Source organism: Ochlerotatus camptorhynchus, unplaced genomic scaffold (assembly GCF_037179485.1).
Source record: "Ochlerotatus camptorhynchus isolate MF236.1 unplaced genomic scaffold, CSIRO-AGI_Acam_v1.1 ptg000081l, whole genome shotgun sequence".
NCBI classification, from domain to species: domain Eukaryota; kingdom Metazoa; phylum Arthropoda; class Insecta; order Diptera; family Culicidae; genus Ochlerotatus; species Ochlerotatus camptorhynchus.
In genome coordinates this window covers 572,877-590,939 of record NW_027040571.1, presented here as the reverse complement: position 1 = coordinate 590,939, position 18,063 = coordinate 572,877, and the positions used below count along the sequence as shown (strand labels likewise).

Genomic DNA, 18,063 nt, shown 5'->3' with positions numbered 1-18,063 from the left:
CTTGGCATTAATTTTTCAATTTTCTTCGATTTTTTCAAAATTTGTGCAAGATTTTTTTAAATTTCCATAGCCTTCTTTAACGTCTCCTTAAATTATGAAACCCAATTTTCTTCAAAATTTTCCTCTGAAATCTCCGAATACATTCACAAATATTCTTTTAATATCATCCTAGAATTAGGGGTTATCTCTGGTGTACCTTGAAATGTATTACACAACTTTTTAGTATTTATTTTAAGAGCAATTAAAAAAAAAACATTTGTTGTACATATTGTATTTTGAATTCTAGAGGTTTTTTCAGAGTTTTATTAAGGAGATTTCAAGGAGAATAATTCTCGAGGAATAATGCTGTTTAAAATACACTTTTGAAATCTGCAAATCCCTCAAAGTTGACATGACTTACACTTCATAATGGTCCTGAAATCTTGCACAGAGTCAGAATTGTCTTGGAAATAGAAGTTCCGCCCATCATAATTTCCATAAATACGGCAAATTATTTTTAGGATTTTCTTGGAATCCTCTTCCAAGCTGTCGTGGAACTCTTCTCGACATTCCCTTGAAACTATCGTAAGAATAGCTTGCACATTTTTTTTTTGAACCAATTCTTGAATACCATCTGAATGCTTCTAAGAAATGTCTCCTGAAATTCCGTAAAACTCTCCTAAACATTGATTTCCTCTCCAGGATTTCTGAAAAGATGTGGAGGAAATTTCAAGGGTGCACCATAGTGGCGTCCCGTAGCCTCACTTTTTACGTAGGCACCAACCTTCAAAACGAGATTTAAAGCCAAAACCAGATTCATACTCGAATCGGTTGGAAAATACACTTAATCTTCTTGTTTACTCGATATCTATCCATTGCAAGCATTATGTTGATAATTGCAGGGCTGTTGCAACAGGCGCGGATTTCGCAAATTTCGCAATTTTCGCTAATTTGTCGCGGATTTGAACTTTCAGTCGCGAAAATCGCGGAAAACATTAAATTGTGGAATTCCTTGTAACCTTTCCGTCCCGGATTATTTTGTTGTTCATTTGGCTCTCAATTTTTTACCGGTTTAAACCAAACACCCTGCAAATAATCGAGAAGTGATATCAATTCCATAAGTCACACCGGATTTACACGGAAATTCCCAGGGGTTTGTCCAATGTGAGACATTTTCATGTTTCTTTTTATTTCCAATATGAACATTGCATTTTTCGTTGTCAACTCATAAACGAATCGTATATATGCGAGTAATTGCCATGTATACCGGATATTCTAGGTTCTCAAAATCGTCCTGGAGTTCAGTCGATTTGTTCAACTATATCAACCAAGACTGCAATAATGTATGTAGTGAAATAAGTCCAAACAGAGTGTCTATGTGGATCGTGCCCGACCTATTGCTACGTATACCAGATGTTATAGGTCAGCGTTGCCGGTGGTGTAGTGGTAAGCATGATTGCCTCTCACCCCAGCAGGCCTGGATTCAATCCCAGTTGGCGCTGGCGGTATGTTCTGAGGCATAACATCTTTGATCACGCCTTCCTTCGGAAGGGAAGTAAATCCGTTGGTCCCCGGATGTTCTACGGCCTACAAAGAAGTTCAATGGGTTTCTATGAAGCTCAAGGGTTTTTTTTGTGTGAACCTTGGAAGATCTATAAACTTCTCAGAATTTCAATGAACTTCTTGAAAGATCCTCAGTCCATTCATGCTGACTTTTGAAAGTTCTTCTCAGAAATTCTACGGTCTTTTCGGAAGCTCTACATCAACTTTTCTAATCTTTTATTTTAAAATGACTGTATCTTTGTTCGATGAACATGTTTCGAGCTGCATTTTGTTTATTTCTAGTTCATTCTTGGCTATAACTCATAATGATGAACAATGTTGGACTAGAGTTATATCATTGCTGAGATCCAGAGACTTCTTGGAACTTCTTGGAAGTTTTACGGACTTTTCGGAAGTGCTCGGATGTTATATGGACTTATCAGGTATTTTATGGATTTCTCGGAAGCTCTATGGGCGTCTCAGATATTCTACGGACATTTTGGAAATTCTTCAGACTTCCCAGAAGTTTTACGGACTTTGGTAGTTCTCGGGACTTCTCGGAAGATCTACGGACTTCTTGGATAATCTACGGCTTTTTTGGACATTTTACAGACTTTCCGGAAGTTCTACAGACTTCTCGAAAATTCTATAGACTTCTCAAGTTTCATATTAAAAGTTCATAGCACTTCCATTTCCGGCTTCTTGAACAACATCTCCGAAATTCCTCGACAGCTCCAGGAACAACTCGAAATATCGGACAACTTCTGAAAAATTTCTTCTGGCATGTATACGGCACCTCCGAAAAGTTCAACGTGCCCTCCTCCATCCCTATCCCAGCATCCGAGTTACGCATATGCCTGCTGTTCTCCTGAAGATAACCATTAAATTCTCATAAAAATCATCAAGAGATTACCCTTGAAGTTCTCCTTACAACACAATTCCCTCGGAATTGATCCGAGAATTCAATTCAGAACATGCTTTCATCTCTCAAGAGATCCTTTAGACTTCATCTCAACTATCTTGAAATTTCAAAATTATAACTAAAATATTTTTTTTCTCCGAAAAATTCCACAAGTATTCTCGTTATAATTCTATGCAAAATTCTTAACAATAGGTCGTATGAATAAAAGCGTTTACTTTACTTTTCCCGTAAGAAAAGCACGGGAAAGTACAGTAAACTCTTTTTATTCATACGGCCCAAAAACAATTAGTAACGATCTGGGATTGTATCCAATTCAGTTTTTCTTTGGAGTGTAGTTTCTTGGATTAATTAGGGCTAAAATGTGGTTGATAAAAAAAGTTTCAGTTTTGATCGCAAAGATGGCGCAGCGATACAAACTTTTTTTTATTTCACAAGATAGATGTTTACTATCTTTTGCAAGGTTGCAGAACATACAATTTTATGAAAATGGCTCTAATGTTGACCTATGGATCTAAGATTGGGCCCATCGCTAAAAATCTGCTATTTATCAATGTTATCTAGATGAACGCGTCATTGGGACGGTACCAATGGATATTTTTGGTCGCTATTAAAAATTGAGTTGATTGCCGAATTTATGTATGGGCCCAAATTAGGGGCATTTCGGCTAGGATAAATATTTTTCACGAGCACGGCGGCAGATGTCAGTTTTGTGCTTTGATCATAAATTTCATTGTAATTTGTATGATCATTCATGTTGGTTTGTCGGTGCTATGCCTGCAGATGAACGGTAATACACGCTTGTTCAGGCATTCTTCGATGTAAACTTGGGATGGCATCGTCGAGGCTGTGCCGGTTCGGATGTTTACTGGCTTTGTACCGCTTGTATCCTTCCCTGGCAAGGATGTTCCGCACCGTTTGAAAGTTGGCGTTGTACCTTCTGGCCACACCTAGGATTGAAAGACCGGGATTGGCTTTATCGCACCTCAACACCTTGCTGCGCAGCTGACGATTCCTGGTTCCAGTTGTTTCGTAGGTCCGCTGATTCCTTTCAACACTCAGGGTTTCATTGTATATTTTGAGTACTGGACAAACTGTTGTTTTTGGCATCTTCAGCACTTAAGCCAGCTTGGAACCGGACCACTCCGGATTTTCCAGGTGTTTGTGGACAATCTTTGTTCTTCTTTCGAGTTAAATTTGACGTTATTTCTGAACGCGATCGTCTACTTTGATCAAACTTGCACCAGTTGTTCTCTATAGAAGTGTAAACAAACCAACTCAAAGATTTTCGATTCCAAACACTAGAGGCGTGCTAGCGGCGCGTGAGGGGCGTACCAATTTACTTTTAGCCAGCCTTTAAAGCAATTACTTTATTCAACCTATCACTCTTTACAATTTGGTCTAATGGTGTAAAAACAAGTAATGCACCGCATAATGCTATTTGACGTTTACACCAAACTTTCATCTGGTATTTGGCCTTTTTTCAGTTAACAAGTGGCCGACAACGTGTTTCAGCAACATTTCTTGACCACATAGCTTGATATTCGGCCTAAGTATTCGGTCGTTCAATACTAATGACCCATTCAGTCTGATAGCGTTCCTAATGATTTTTACAATACCAGACTCAATAAATTCAGAGTCTTTAAGAACATACGATACGTCGAACATACAAAAGCTATACAAATGTTTCTAAGATGGTACGTATCGTGAAAATGACCCATAAGAGCATAACAGTCCCATATGAATTTTTATCAAATATAAGTTATCCATTAAAATCGATTGTAAACTATCTGCATTTTACACTGTGCACTAAAAGGTACATGTTCTGTTCAGAAAATATGGTGAAAATATCAAACCTTGGTAAGAGTCTACGGATAAATACATTTTCAACAGCGTTTATATTTTCTGCTTGCTGTTTTTCCACATGGGACTGATATGCTTTTATGGGTAAAGTACAACGTAAATAAATAAACAAATAATTCAACAAAATTACGTCATTATATTGAAATATAATTTCTACTTCAGAAAAGGCTTCCTGTAGTTTGGCTACGGATGATACATTTCCACAAATTATTTTGAAAATTAGCACTTGGTCACGCTTAAAAATATGTATGTACTTCCATTTCTTGCTGCATATTTACAACCAGGAAATTTTAAAATTAATTTTAAAATCTTCTAATGAATTTTAAAATGATGATTCACTGGTGATCTCGCATTGTTTGAAAAAATCATACATTTCAGCGATACATTGCGCATACGTTATTAACGTTAGATTTGGCGTAAATTTACACTATATTCCATGTAAATTTAAGCGCAATACCGTGGACCCCAGTTAATCTGAACGACAGCTCGTGCATATTAACGGGATACATTTTTCATTTGAACTTTCACCGTTCCTATTACGCTGCATTGAACATTGTGCTTGCGGACATTGATTGGCAGTTTGTCGAATCAACCGTAAGTGCCAATGATGCTGCGGATTTTTTTCAGTACTGTGCCAGAAGATGCTATTTTCCGCATTTTCCCAGTACGACGAACCTCTCAAAAGCCTCCGTGGTTGAACCCACACCTTCGCGCGATAAATCGTCAACGCTCAGTCCTCCTCCTCTCGTTCACCATACTACAAACGACTGTTCAATTTCGCAAGTCATCTCTATTGAAAATACCATTATTACTCGATTACTTTTTCGAAGGGACGTATCAGCTTTTGTAAACAATGTATTCGTCCGTCGGTTTGGCTTAACTGGTAGCTCGCCCATGCATGCTAACACTACCATCAGATAGGGGAAATATTCTACTACCTGATAGTGGTGTTAGTATACGTATAAGCTAATACGTCCTTTCGAAAAAAAAAGTCGAGATTTCTTTTACAATCGACACGTGAGACGCACGGAAGTGAACCTCCTCACGAACCCGAAATTTGGTTGGTCGTTTGTTAACGCCAAACGGAAGGAATCCGGATTGCCTTGTGGCATGTTTCTCGGAAATGACACGGGAAAGTGATAAATGCAACCTGTTTGCATTTTAAGCAAGTGTTTCACGATTTGTCCGCTTCGTCGACACAAGTGCTGGATGCTACTGTCGGGATGCCACGTGATGCGTTTAGTCTTGATATTCCTCGCATTACAGAAGACATGGCAAAAGCCGCAACAAGTAAACTGAAGCTCTCGGACCTGTCCAGACGACATTCCTGTTTGCGTGCTGCAAACATTATTCGATACGGATCAACACGGCTATCCGAAGCGATCGGTATCCACGAACCGGTCCTGCAGTTTACCTCTAACTGTCTGCGATGCTTGAATTCTCGATGGCAAGTCTATGCTGCGGTCTTTATTAGAGTCAAGTTCTGTTGTATGGGGTCCTTTCCATGCCAAGTGGATTGCTAGAATTGAATCCACTCAACGGAAGTTTGTAAGATATGCTCTTCGTTTTCTCAGTTGGTGTGACCCAGCGAACCTGCCACCGTACGAGGAGCGTTGACGTCTCATGAGCATCGAACCACTAGAGGTGAGACGGACGGTCGCTCAATCTATGTTCGCTGTAAAGCTGCTTCTAGGTGACTTCTACTGTTCAACATTGCTGGCACAACTAAATCTGTGACTTTCTGTTTTTGGAACCACGGAACAGAAATCTTGCACTACATGAGCCAATTTGAACAATCAGTCGGCAGTTCAACAACTTCTTCGGTGTGTTTGACTTATATTCGTCAGCTGACGTGTTTCGTCATCGGCTAATTTCGGCCTCTTTCGAACCGTTGACCGTAATTAATAAGTTTAAGTTTTGTTCATTTAGACATTACTTGTCAGTTGAATTATTAATAAACAAATCTAGTAACCCTACCAACATCAGAATAGTGAAACTCTGGTAGCCTTATGTGCTGTTTTGTTTTGATTCTGCGTTGCGTTTCTCACCGTTCCATTTCGTTTTTCTCTATTCCATGTACCTACTTGATGACGTTTGAGCAATGTTTAGTTCGAACGGCGTACAGAGTACCTTGCGGGGTTCAAACTAAAAAGTGTTCTGATTAAAAACGGTCAGATAACCGGGGGTCCACGGTATCGCATAAATCAGCAATGTTGTATGCAAGATGGCATTAAACAAGGGAAGTTTTAAGGCGATGGATATGAGATGTTTCAAAACTCCGATGCCCAGAACTTCGATCTCGTGTGATGTTTTTCAATATCGTTTCCGAAACAACCAAATTGACCGTACAAATCTTTTCCCAGACTAAATATGAGGAATTTCAATTCACTATATGGCCTATAGTAAACTTAATTAACCAATCCACCACTTCCCAACTTATCCCACAGGACATTGGTGTCGAGAACAACGAGGACAACCGTCGCCAGTACCGTCAGCTGCTGTTCACCGCCGACGACCGTCTGCAGGAGAGCATCTCCGGTGTTATCCTGTTCCACGAGACCCTGTACCAGAAGGCCGATGATGGCACTCCGCTGACCCAGATGCTCAAGAAGAAGGGCATCCTGTCCGGAATCAAGGTTGACAAGGGTATCGTCGATCTGATGGGATCCGAGGGCGAGTGCACCACCCAGGGTAAGTCTTAAACATCGAAATTGCCTTGACGCAGAGAGGGACAGAAAAACGAGAGTACGGTTCTTATTTCTTTCGATTATTTTCAACACATAATAATCAGGTCACAGGAACGTGTAAAGCAACACTGGCAATCATCGCTGGCGCTGCCAACAAACAATAATCCAGGTTAATTAGAGCGCTTGCTTCCCCCCTGGTGAAATTAAAAGTCCAATCAATCGAAGTTGTTATGTATCCTAGAACTCCATTCAACTATTAATAATTGGAGAATTGTTGCTCGTTTGGAACGGTTCATTTGATTTGAAAATAACAGAAATTACTGTTCGATGAAAAGTTTCCCGTGGGAAACGATTTCTTTTGTCAAACGTAACCAATTTTGATTGGTGTGAGATGAAGGAAATGAAAACTTCTGTGATTGATAAACGGGAAATAGGGCGGAGAGTTTTTTTTTATTCTATCAACCAACTGCCAGCCACGGCGCGAAAGCTCTCAGGATGTAATAAAACCCATTGAAAATGGATCAGCTGTTGGCTGCGGAGGACAAGATGATGGCACAAATGGAGCGAGTATAAAAAAAATCTTAAATTGAATTTTTAATCTTCCTTTATCTGCAGATGCTCGCTTTTTTCAATTTCTAATACTCTGATCGATTTCTGGTTGTTCTACTGGCCGAAGACTAGCCATTCGTTTCAATTCAACGATTATTATTAGTATTTTAACTTTGATAGCCTCTTAACGGAATCCCTTTTGGAAGAGCTTTTTGAGTGTGTTGATTTATTTCCTTTTAATTCCGTTACAATTGCTTATCATTTGACAGATAGGCGTATTTCGTTTACTACTTGAAGACTTCATCTGTGCTAAGTGGTGTTGAGTACTTGGCACTGATGAAGTCTGCAAGTAGTAGATGGAATACGGCTGTCAAAAGATAAGCAATTATAACGGAATTAAAATGAAATAATTTAACACACACACACAAAAGTCTCGATAATAATTAGGTTTTTCATTCAATTTACATGCGAGGTTAAATATTTAACTGTGACAATAAAAAACAAAACTCTGCCGCTTTTATTTGCTCAAACAACACGCAAACTCATCAATCCTGATCGCTGAAGCATTTACGGCATTGGACAAACACTTGCACTCCCACCCAACTACATTGATTCACTTCACACCAGCAACAATATCGTTGGCGGACGTAATTATCACACCATAGATCAAACACCCACCATCATTAGCATCATCATCATCATCATCATCATCATCATTGATCTATTCGCTGTCATAAGTACAAGCTATTGTTGCGATATATTGCTTATCATGCTGCAACTGCGATAATAACCGTAATTTATGCGAATGATGTGTACTATGTGACACTAGAAGATAGTCGGAAGGATGGGACAAATGGTTCATTAGGTGTCGGACCCGACCGCACAAATATGGACACGCGAGACTCGTTTCCACTGCAAATACTACTCACCGTTATTGTTTTCCTGTTGTTTGTTGTTGTTGATGTTGTTGTTGTTGTTAAAGTACGCGATAGTAGCCAGGACGAGACGAGCGATCTCTGGTCGCATGGGATAGGTGCCTATTATTTACACTTGCTGCAAGCGACACTCCCCCACCAACAATGTTGGGGGAGAGAACGGAGCACGAGTGCATGATAGGATTATCCTTTTCGCGTGGGTAATGATTATCATGGTTTTGTTTGTCTATTTATAGGAAAGGTAATCGAAGCTGTTCACTGGGCTGCAGTTCCACCTATAAAGGAAATTTTATTTTTTTTTCATTTTCCATATCCTAGACGATGGAAATGCCCCTTTATTCAAATTTTCATTCCTTTGGTGGAAACGTTTTGAACTTTCAAGCTCACCTTCTTGATAATTGAACAGGGTGTCGACTACCTGGAAGGATACAGTCCCTTTGAACTAATTTTAGAACTGTTTTCCAAAACTAATTTGAGCAGATTTTAAAATGAATTCTAGAGATAAAACCACAGGTATTTCAGAGAATATTTTCTAGGGAGCATCAGGAAAATCTCTAAGAGAACTTCTAAGAGTGAAGAGGGTTGCAGGATTCGTGAAAAACACTAAGGGAAGCTAATTTTGAGGATACAGTTCAAAAATTATTCTACGAATATTTATAAAGAAATTCAGAGGATAATTTCGAATGGAATTTCTAAAGAATTTTTATACAAATTCCCCTGCCCGATGATGTTGGCAGGGAAGGGGACTACCAGTTTTGCTCATAAAAGCTAATAGGCCTTTTACAATTGTTGGTCGAGAATCTGAGGTGAATTGCATGGGAACTCTACAGAGAATTTAAAGCTTATTAAAACAATTGAGGCTCCAGTGAACTCTTGGACCCTGGCGTCGGTAGCATTGGTACTCAGCACGGAAAACAAGATCAACAGAAAAGAAATCAAGGAAAAAAAAAGGATGAATTTTAAGATTGTTTTTGGAGTGTTCTACAGATAATTTCTGGACCGTTATAAAGACAAGACCCCCTAACGTGGGTAGATCACCTTTTCGTGGTACGTTACGGGATGTAAGATCTACCACCGATTCCTAGTCTTGGCTACTTTAAACTAGGGGAACATGATTTTTACTTTTTATCCCTTGTTGATAGTGCTCGGGTTGCCTGGACCGAGGATGATCTTGAAATAAGGAAAACATGAGTTAGTTAGTCTTCACTTATGTGATTCCTAATCTTCTATTCGTTGTTCCCTAGTTTGAAGTGGTTAAGACTAGGGCTTCAATGCATGGTCATTATCGGTGTCATTCCTTAATTTTGTTGCTAAGGAATCCAATTTTGACTGACAAAGGGGTGCGCCTTTGGAGGGTATTCCATTAGAATCGATTCCTTGCGATGAATGACAATGACAACTGTATCAAAACCGAATACTTTATCATTTCTCAATAGTGATGGAGTAATACGACATGCACTCTACTAAGGACACGGGATATACTACAAACGATCAAATTACTGGTCGCAGTGGTGTTATGTCCCGAACAGAGGAAAAAAAAAGACATTTTCAAGGGACTTCCAGAGAAAATTTAAAATTTATTTTAGAAGTATTCCGAAACTCTCAATTAAATAAGAGCCTGTAAAATTTTGAGCGAAGACTTCGAACGTGTCGCAGAACCAAATTCAAGATCCTAGAAAGGTACTAAACCGGGAAAACTTTCCAAATTCTGGGGGAAAACGGGAAAAGCCAAGAAATTGCTAATCAAGATTTGCTGGTCATCATGAAGATGGAGGAGATCTGGATGAATGTATGCCCCTAAAGTGGAGCTCGAAAGCAGCCAGAAAAGAACTTCTGCGGGTGAGAAAATTGGCACGCGACTTCTGTCTTTTTGGCGATTTCCCTAACACAGATTTCAAAGTTGAATTTCTTCCGGTCGCACCAAACGGTGTTTATTCAAGCACCGCGTGGTGAGTGGTGGTGTGCTCCAGTACACAACGAAATGCTTCCTGCAAGCTGCAAGCTACCAAGGCTGGCCTCAGCCACTGATCAGACTGCCTGCAAGCATCCAGAAAGCACTAATATAAGGGAAATGGCTCTAATGTTGGCCTATGGATCTAAGATTGGGCCCATCGCTAAAAATTAGGTATTTTTCAATTTTATCTAGATGAACCCGTCATTGGGAGGGTACTTATGGATATTTTTGGTCGCTATTGAAAATTTAATCGATTGCTGAATTTATGTATGGGCTCAAATTAGAGGTATTGAGGCCGACATTACATCCATTTCCCATATATCTGTGAAAAGTAATAGCTGATGGGGTTGTGTTGCTACAAGCGGGTAGTCAAATTTGCTGAAAAAACAGCAAATATCAGGGAATTTTGTTTTTCTTCATTGAGTCGACACCCTGCTAGACGATGACAATGCTCTGATATTCAAATTTTCATTGCTTTGTTGGAAACGTTTTTGAACTCTCAAGTTCACCTTCTTGACAACTGAAACATTTTTTTTTCCGTGTTGGGTGTATTCATCACTGCGACCATTATTTTGATCTATTGTGATATTTCCCGTTTTTATATTGCTTTATCAGTTATGTCGTATCACTATTTTGTGAAGCGACCGACATAGACTGACCAAAAGCATTTTCCCAGCCAGGTATTACATTTCGAATGAAATGTACTACTTTACTGGGACCTGCATTCCAAATATCAAAGGGTTCTGCCAGCCCCTTATCCAGAAAAATACGCCTCTTATTGAAGATTGCTGCACAAGAGCATAGCAGGTGTTCAGAGTCTTCCTTTTCTATACCACAGAATCGACACATATCCTCTTGAAGTTTTCCTATTAGCTTCAAATGATATTTACATGGACAATGTCCTGTTATCAAACCAGTATAGACACTGAGATCTTTCTTTGATAATTCAAGAATTTTGCTAGTCATTGAAATGTTCGGAATTATGAACCGTTTCGACTGCCTAGCAATGGAAGTGTTGTTCCAATTGGTCTCCACTTTCATTTTTTTCCATTTCTTGAACTCCATTTTAAGAGAACAAGTAGAAACTCCACAGAATGGTTCTGGTCCTATGAATTGCTGAGATGATCCTAGTCTGGCTAACGTGTTGGCTTTTTCATTCCCTTCAATTGCGCAGTGACCAGAAACCCAATATAGGTTTACTTGGTTTTGACAGGCCAATTTCTGAAGTGACATTGCACATTCCCATACGAGTTTGGAATTGCATGTTGCTGATTTTAAAGCATTTAATGCTGCTTAACTATCAGACATAATGCAGATATTCGAATGTTTATAATTCCTGCGCAAGCATATTACAGAGCATTCAAGAATTGCTTGAATTTCTGCTTGGAACACGGTTGGCCAGTAACCCATGGATATTGAGATATCAATCCCTGGACCAGTTACCCCTGCTCCCACACGGTTGTTCAATCTTGAACCGTCTGTATAAAAAACAGTTGAACCTGGACCGATGTTTTGTCCCCCACTTTCCCAAACATTACGATCAAATTCTGCTGCATTGTATAAACGATCGAAATTATATTTTTTTCTCCATCCAGTCTTCATTTTTTAATACAAGAGAATCAATATCAAACATTTTTAAAATGCTAAGGTGTCCTGTAAGATCACCTTCAAGGAAGTACTTTGTTCGTTGAATCCTTAAAGCGCTCCTTTCAGCTTCTAATTGGATAAATTGATGCAACGGAATCAGATAAAGTAGAGCATCTAGTGAAATACTCGGTGTGCTGTTCATTGCACCAGTTATTGAGAGAGTAGCTAGTCTTTGCAGTCTCCCCAGCTTCTTCTGAGCCGATTTTTCATTAGTTTTCGGCCACCAAACTAATGATGCGTAGGATATTCTGGGTCTTACAATCGTCAAATAAATCCAGTGGATCATTTTTGGTTTTAGGCCCCATTTCCTACCAAATGTTTTTTTTTACTTATCCAAAGAGCATTTATTGCCTTATTAACAACCTGCTCTATATGTGAATTCCAGTTAAGTTTACTGTAAAGAATGACTCCCAGATACTTGACTGTTTGTGAAAGTTCTAAAGAGGTTTCTTTCAATTTTAAGTTATTTATAGAAAATTTCCTTTTCCGTGTGAATGGTACAATAGTGGTCTTAGAAGGGTTTATATTCAACCCTTCTTTAGCGCACCACGACGAAACATAATTTAAAGCAGTTTGCATTCTATTTGAAATGATATTATCAAATTTTCCTCGTACTATTATGACTATGTCATCAGCAAAGCCAATTATCTCGAAGCCCTTTGCTTCTAAGTTTTTGAGAAGTTCGTCAACAATTAAAGACCATAAAAGAGGTGAAAGCACACCTCCTTGAGGACACCCTTTTACAGCTCTAACTGTTATGGATGAGCTTCCAAGATTTGCTGAGATTTCTCTTTTAGAAAGCATCTCATTAATCCACTTAACGATGCTTTTGTCGAATCCACGCTTCAACATATTGTTTTTCATGGAGTTATAAGATGCATTATCAAATGCTCCTTCAATATCAATGAATGCTGCTAGTGACATTTCTTTTGATTCAAAAGATTTTTCTAGTTTTGTAACAAGCGTGTGAAGAGCTGTTACTGTTGATTTACCAGCTTGATATGCAAACTGATATTTACTCAAAGGAATTGTAATCAAGTACGTTGATTTTATATGCTGATCTATTATTTTCTCCATTATTTTTAGCATAATGGATGATTAACTGATCGGCCTGAAGGATTTTGAAGAAGTTTTATCCTTTTTATTAGCCTTCGGAATAAATATAACCTTTACTTGACGTCAAGTTATCGGAATATAACTTAATCTTAAGCTTGCTCTAAACAAGCCTGTTAGAACGGGTGTCAAAGTTTCTTTTCCTTTCTGAAGTAGTACTGGAAAAATTCCGTCCCTACCTGGTGATTTGAAAGGAGCAAAAGAATCAATCGCCCATTCGACTCGTTTTTCTGTAAAAATTTTATTGGCCAGATTACGAGCGTCTTTCCTGGCAATCTCTAACCCAGTCGATTCATTCATTGGTGTCTGAACTTCCGTCCTGATTTTTCCAGAGCCAGTTTGCGCTGCACGTGTATTTTGGTCTTCATTTATGTTGGTAATTGAACATGGAAAGTGTGTTTTCATCATTGTTTCTAATGTTTCTTCCACAGACTTAGTAAAAGTGCCGTCTTCATTTTTAAGAGTTCCTAAGCCATTTGATTGATCTTTTGAAAGGACTTTTTGCAATCTGGCAGCAACTGGAGTATTTTCAATGTTTTCACATGTATGCCTCCAGTCCTTCCTTTTAGATCTTCGGATTTCCTTATTATAACATGTGAGGGCTTCCCTGTATTGATCCCATTGTCTTGTTATTTTCGCCCGGTTAAATAGCTTCCGGGTTTTCTTCCGAAGTTTCTCTAAGGTTTTATTCCACCAAGGCACATCCCTATTCGTAGAGCGTTCCTTTGCAGGACAGCTGTCGTAATAAACTTGTTGGATTAAGCTTGAAAGCTCATGAGAATTTTTCTCAAGTTTATTACATGTTTTTGAACATCCTCTCAAGTTATTAACTCCAACTATAAGCTTTGAGTTGTATTGCTCCCAGTTAGTTTTCCTGGGATCTCTTATAGTTTCAATGATTTGTTGATTAACTTCATAATCAAATATAATTTGCTTATGATCGGACAAAGATACTTCATCCGATACGTGCCAATTCTTGATTTTGTCAGAAATCGTTGGACTACATAGTGTTAAGTCAAGAACTTCTTGCCTAATTGTGTTTATAAAAGTTGGATCATCCCCCTTATTACATATATCTATTTCATGTTTTGAGATAAAGTCTAAAAGGCACTCACCTCTGCTGTTGATGTCTGAACTGGACCACACTGTATGATGGGCATTTGCGTCACATCCAACTATGAATGCTTTATTTTGTTTCTTGGAACATGGTATACTTGGTATCAAAACGTAAAATTCCTGAAACATTGGCCTGTAACAGCGCCGTACCATTAAAATAGTTTCCCTATCCACACATATCCCACGCCCAATGACAAGGCGGTTGTATGACATTTCGCGGAAAATCATTTCTCGGAAAGCATTTTTTTCCCCCGGAAAGCCATTTCGCGGAAAAAAAATCATTCGTGGAATTATATAGGGGAAATGAGTGTAATGTCGCCCCTATTTTGGGCCCATACATAAATTCAGCAATCAAGTAAATTTTAAATAGCGACCTAAAATATCCATTAGTACCGTCCCAATGACGCGTTCATCTAGATAACATTGATAAATAGCAGATTTTTAGCAATGGGCCCAATCTTAGATCCATTGGCCAACATTAGAGCCATTTCCCCTATTTCGATACATTGGAATGAATGCTATGTAAAGATTGCAGAGTTTTTTTTTTATTATTTTGGTTTGTTTTCGCTAATGATTGCAGAGTTATGACCTGTTATAATAATTGTTATTGCAGAAAAATACATCAAAATAGCCCATTTTATAACTCACCAGTCTGATACTATGTAACATATGTGTAATAGACTGATGCAAAATTTGAAATTTTCGCTCCACAGTGCTCAAACAGTTTCAAATTGGGTCCTGATTATCATCCCAAAATTTGAACTCCTTGAGTAAGAACCTGACTTGGCACAAACCATTTGAAGCTTATATGGAAATTACTATGGGGAAACCATAACTTCAGTTCCTAAAAATCTCAAAATCCACCAGTTTGCTCTACCTTAGAAAATGATAGCTAAGCTTGTTGAAAACTTTCTTACCTACAACTTTGTTGAAGACCACTTTTCGATGAAATGTAAGAAACAAAAATTATTAATGATTCAAGTCACTGATGTCTTATGACTCTTATGCTCAATCAGGCAACCTTCTATGTGTTTATGGCGCGTAGAATAGAGGACAAAAAGCATGGCTGCTATGTCACACTGCCGAATACAGTGTTGCATACAATAAAGTTGCTTAATCTTGCCATAAGGTTGTCAATCTATTAAACAATTAATAATTACTTTGACTACATGTTTAGTATTACTTCTGCGTGAAGTCAACGATTTACATAGTTGAAGATGCTAATTTCAAATAACTGACTAAAGTGGTAATTTTTATAGGATAGATGGAGGAGATGAAAGCATAGAGTTGATAGTTCCGTTAGAAGGTGGCGCCAGTGGTGGCAGGGGGGGGAGGCACCCCTCACTATCCCTCTCCAAAGGGGAGTTTGGTAAAGAGAGATGAAAAAACCGATTTGTACCTTCGTTAAAAGTTTTCCTAGCTCGCTATCTACTATCTATATACAATTTTCACACTGCCTTACTCTACCGGAATTATCAACTTTATACTTTCATCTCCTCCATCTATCGTATAAAAATTACCGCTTCAGTCTGTTATTTGAAATTAGCAAATTAATAACTATTTAATTTGACGTGTGGCTCAAAAACGATTTTCTGCAAAGTTGTAGCTGATAAAAATTCCCATATGAATAGCAATAGAATTTGTTAACAGTAAAATACGGAAAAAGGCTAAAAGACGAAAAGTTTGTTTTACCCAAAGTTATTTCAGTATAAATTTCAAATGGTTTGTGTCAAAACAGTTTCTTACCAAATGAGTTTAAACTTTCGGAGGCCAATCAGGACCCGATTTGAAACCGTTTGAACATTGTAGAGCGAAAATATTATATTTTGTATCAGTCTAATGTGTATGTGTAAGTGTAATTCCTCAACCACTAGCTGCTTAGCACCACCCTACTAAGCACTAGGAAACAGGCCCATACATAAATGTTATAGGCATGCATTTTTTGATAATTTTTCATTTGCAACCAAAAATATCCAATTGAACTGTCCAGACGATACATTGTTCTAAGAAAAATTGAAGAACAAGATATTTTTAGCGATCTGCCCAATCTTTCGTTCCAAAGGCCAACATTGAAGCCATTTTCCCTTTGACTTTTATTTTGATTGAAATGAAAAAATATGGACCTTAGACTATATTCTGACTACGGAGTTATAACATGTTACACAAATTGTCAACAAGAAAAATGTCATAGACCTTATAACATGTGATATCTCCCTATTCTGAACATATAATTAGACGTTCGCCAAAACGGGGAAACCCACTTGATAAAAAGCCGTTTCCCATAGTTGTAATTTGGCATAATCTCCGAAAAATATCAAAATGTTCGTCACATTTGCCCTTAGGCATAATCGTTAAAAATATCATTGAAAGAACAAATAGATTTTAAGCATGTTTGAGTACAAATGCATATCATGTCATGCTCAGGACGGAACTAGGTGGTAGGTGTTATGGAATGTTTCCCAAACATTGTATTAGGTATGTTGCAATGTATTAGGTATAACACTTAAATTTTTTCGCCGAGATTCCAACAGCCGAGTAGTTCTGCAACTTATTTTGCTGAGATTCAGTAAAACAATTGCCGCGACTCGCTTACAAATTAGATTTTGCTGAGATGTCAGCTAACAAATAGATATTTTGCAGATATATCAGCAAAAGTAAATGCCGAGGTGATCGGCTGTTGGAGATTTTATCGAGCTAGATTAAGTGTGTACAAAACGAGGAGGGAGTGGGTTGGAGTTAATGAAACCTCTTTTTTTCGTGGCATCTTTTAAACAGGAGAAGTTTTTTTTCTAGTTTTAATCGTCTCGTTATATCTCCGAATATATTTTTACCCTATTCATGGGTTTGTTAAAAATAGGACTCCAGATTTCGTCGATATTTCGAAATTGAAATTTTTAAATTCAAGATGGCGCCATCCGGTTCATGAAAAACTGGAAAATTCCGTCAATACCCCACAATGAACCGGATGCCACCATCTTGGATTCCAAAATGGCGTCAGACATAGATTCCCAGTTCCTACACGTCACTCTGATTCCGAAAAATACCCATATTGTGGAGTTTTAACAGTATTTTACAGTTTTTCATGAACCGGATGCTGCCATCTTGGATTTCGAAATGGCGTCAGGCATAGATTTTCAGTTCGTTCATGTCATCCTGATTAAAAAAATACCCATATTGTGGGGTATTGAAAGTATTTGCCAGTTGTTCATGAACAGGATGCCGCCATATGATTCCAAAAATATCCATATTGTGGGGTATTTGACAGTATTTTCAAGATTTGCTGTAACCGGATGCCGCCATCTTGGATTTTAAAATGTCGTCAGACATGGATTTCCAGCTTCTACATGTCACTCCGATTCCCAAGATACCCGTATTGTGGGGTATTTCACAGTTTTTCGCAGATTACCGAAATCGCAAAAATAAAACTGGTTATTCGGAATTTACTTCGTAAAAAAAACCCGTTATTTGGGATTTACTTCGTAAATAGAGGGACGTAAATTGAATAATGCGTGAAAAAAAAAACTTAGTAAACTGAGGTTTCAGTGTACCTGAATAATTTGTAAAATGCGATTGATAACTCTCAAATAGTAAAGTCATGTTTCCTTTACTTGTCCAGACAACTAAGATATAATGCAGGGTACTTAAAGCCCATATACATTTATGAAAGTCACCTTAGCAGCTCGGTGTTCGCTTTTTTTTTTTGTTCTCTGATATTATGCTTCCTAACAGGGCTGGCAAATTTCATTTTCAATGAAAGAT

At 38.2% G+C, this 18,063-nt stretch overlaps 1 protein-coding gene across 3 annotated transcripts in view; it reads left to right on the top strand.

Annotated features, from left to right (window-relative positions):
- The window catches only part of LOC135698018 (fructose-bisphosphate aldolase-like), a 60,938-nt gene that overhangs the window by 5,962 nt on the left and 36,913 nt on the right, over window positions 1-18,063 (top strand). For all 3 annotated transcript variants that reach the window (XM_065217888.1, XM_065217886.1, XM_065217887.1), the window contains exon 3: window positions 6,751-6,994. In XM_065217888.1, the coding sequence (XP_065073960.1) occupies window positions 6,751-6,994 (244 nt within the window). The remainder of the gene's footprint in view (window positions 1-6,750; window positions 6,995-18,063) is intronic.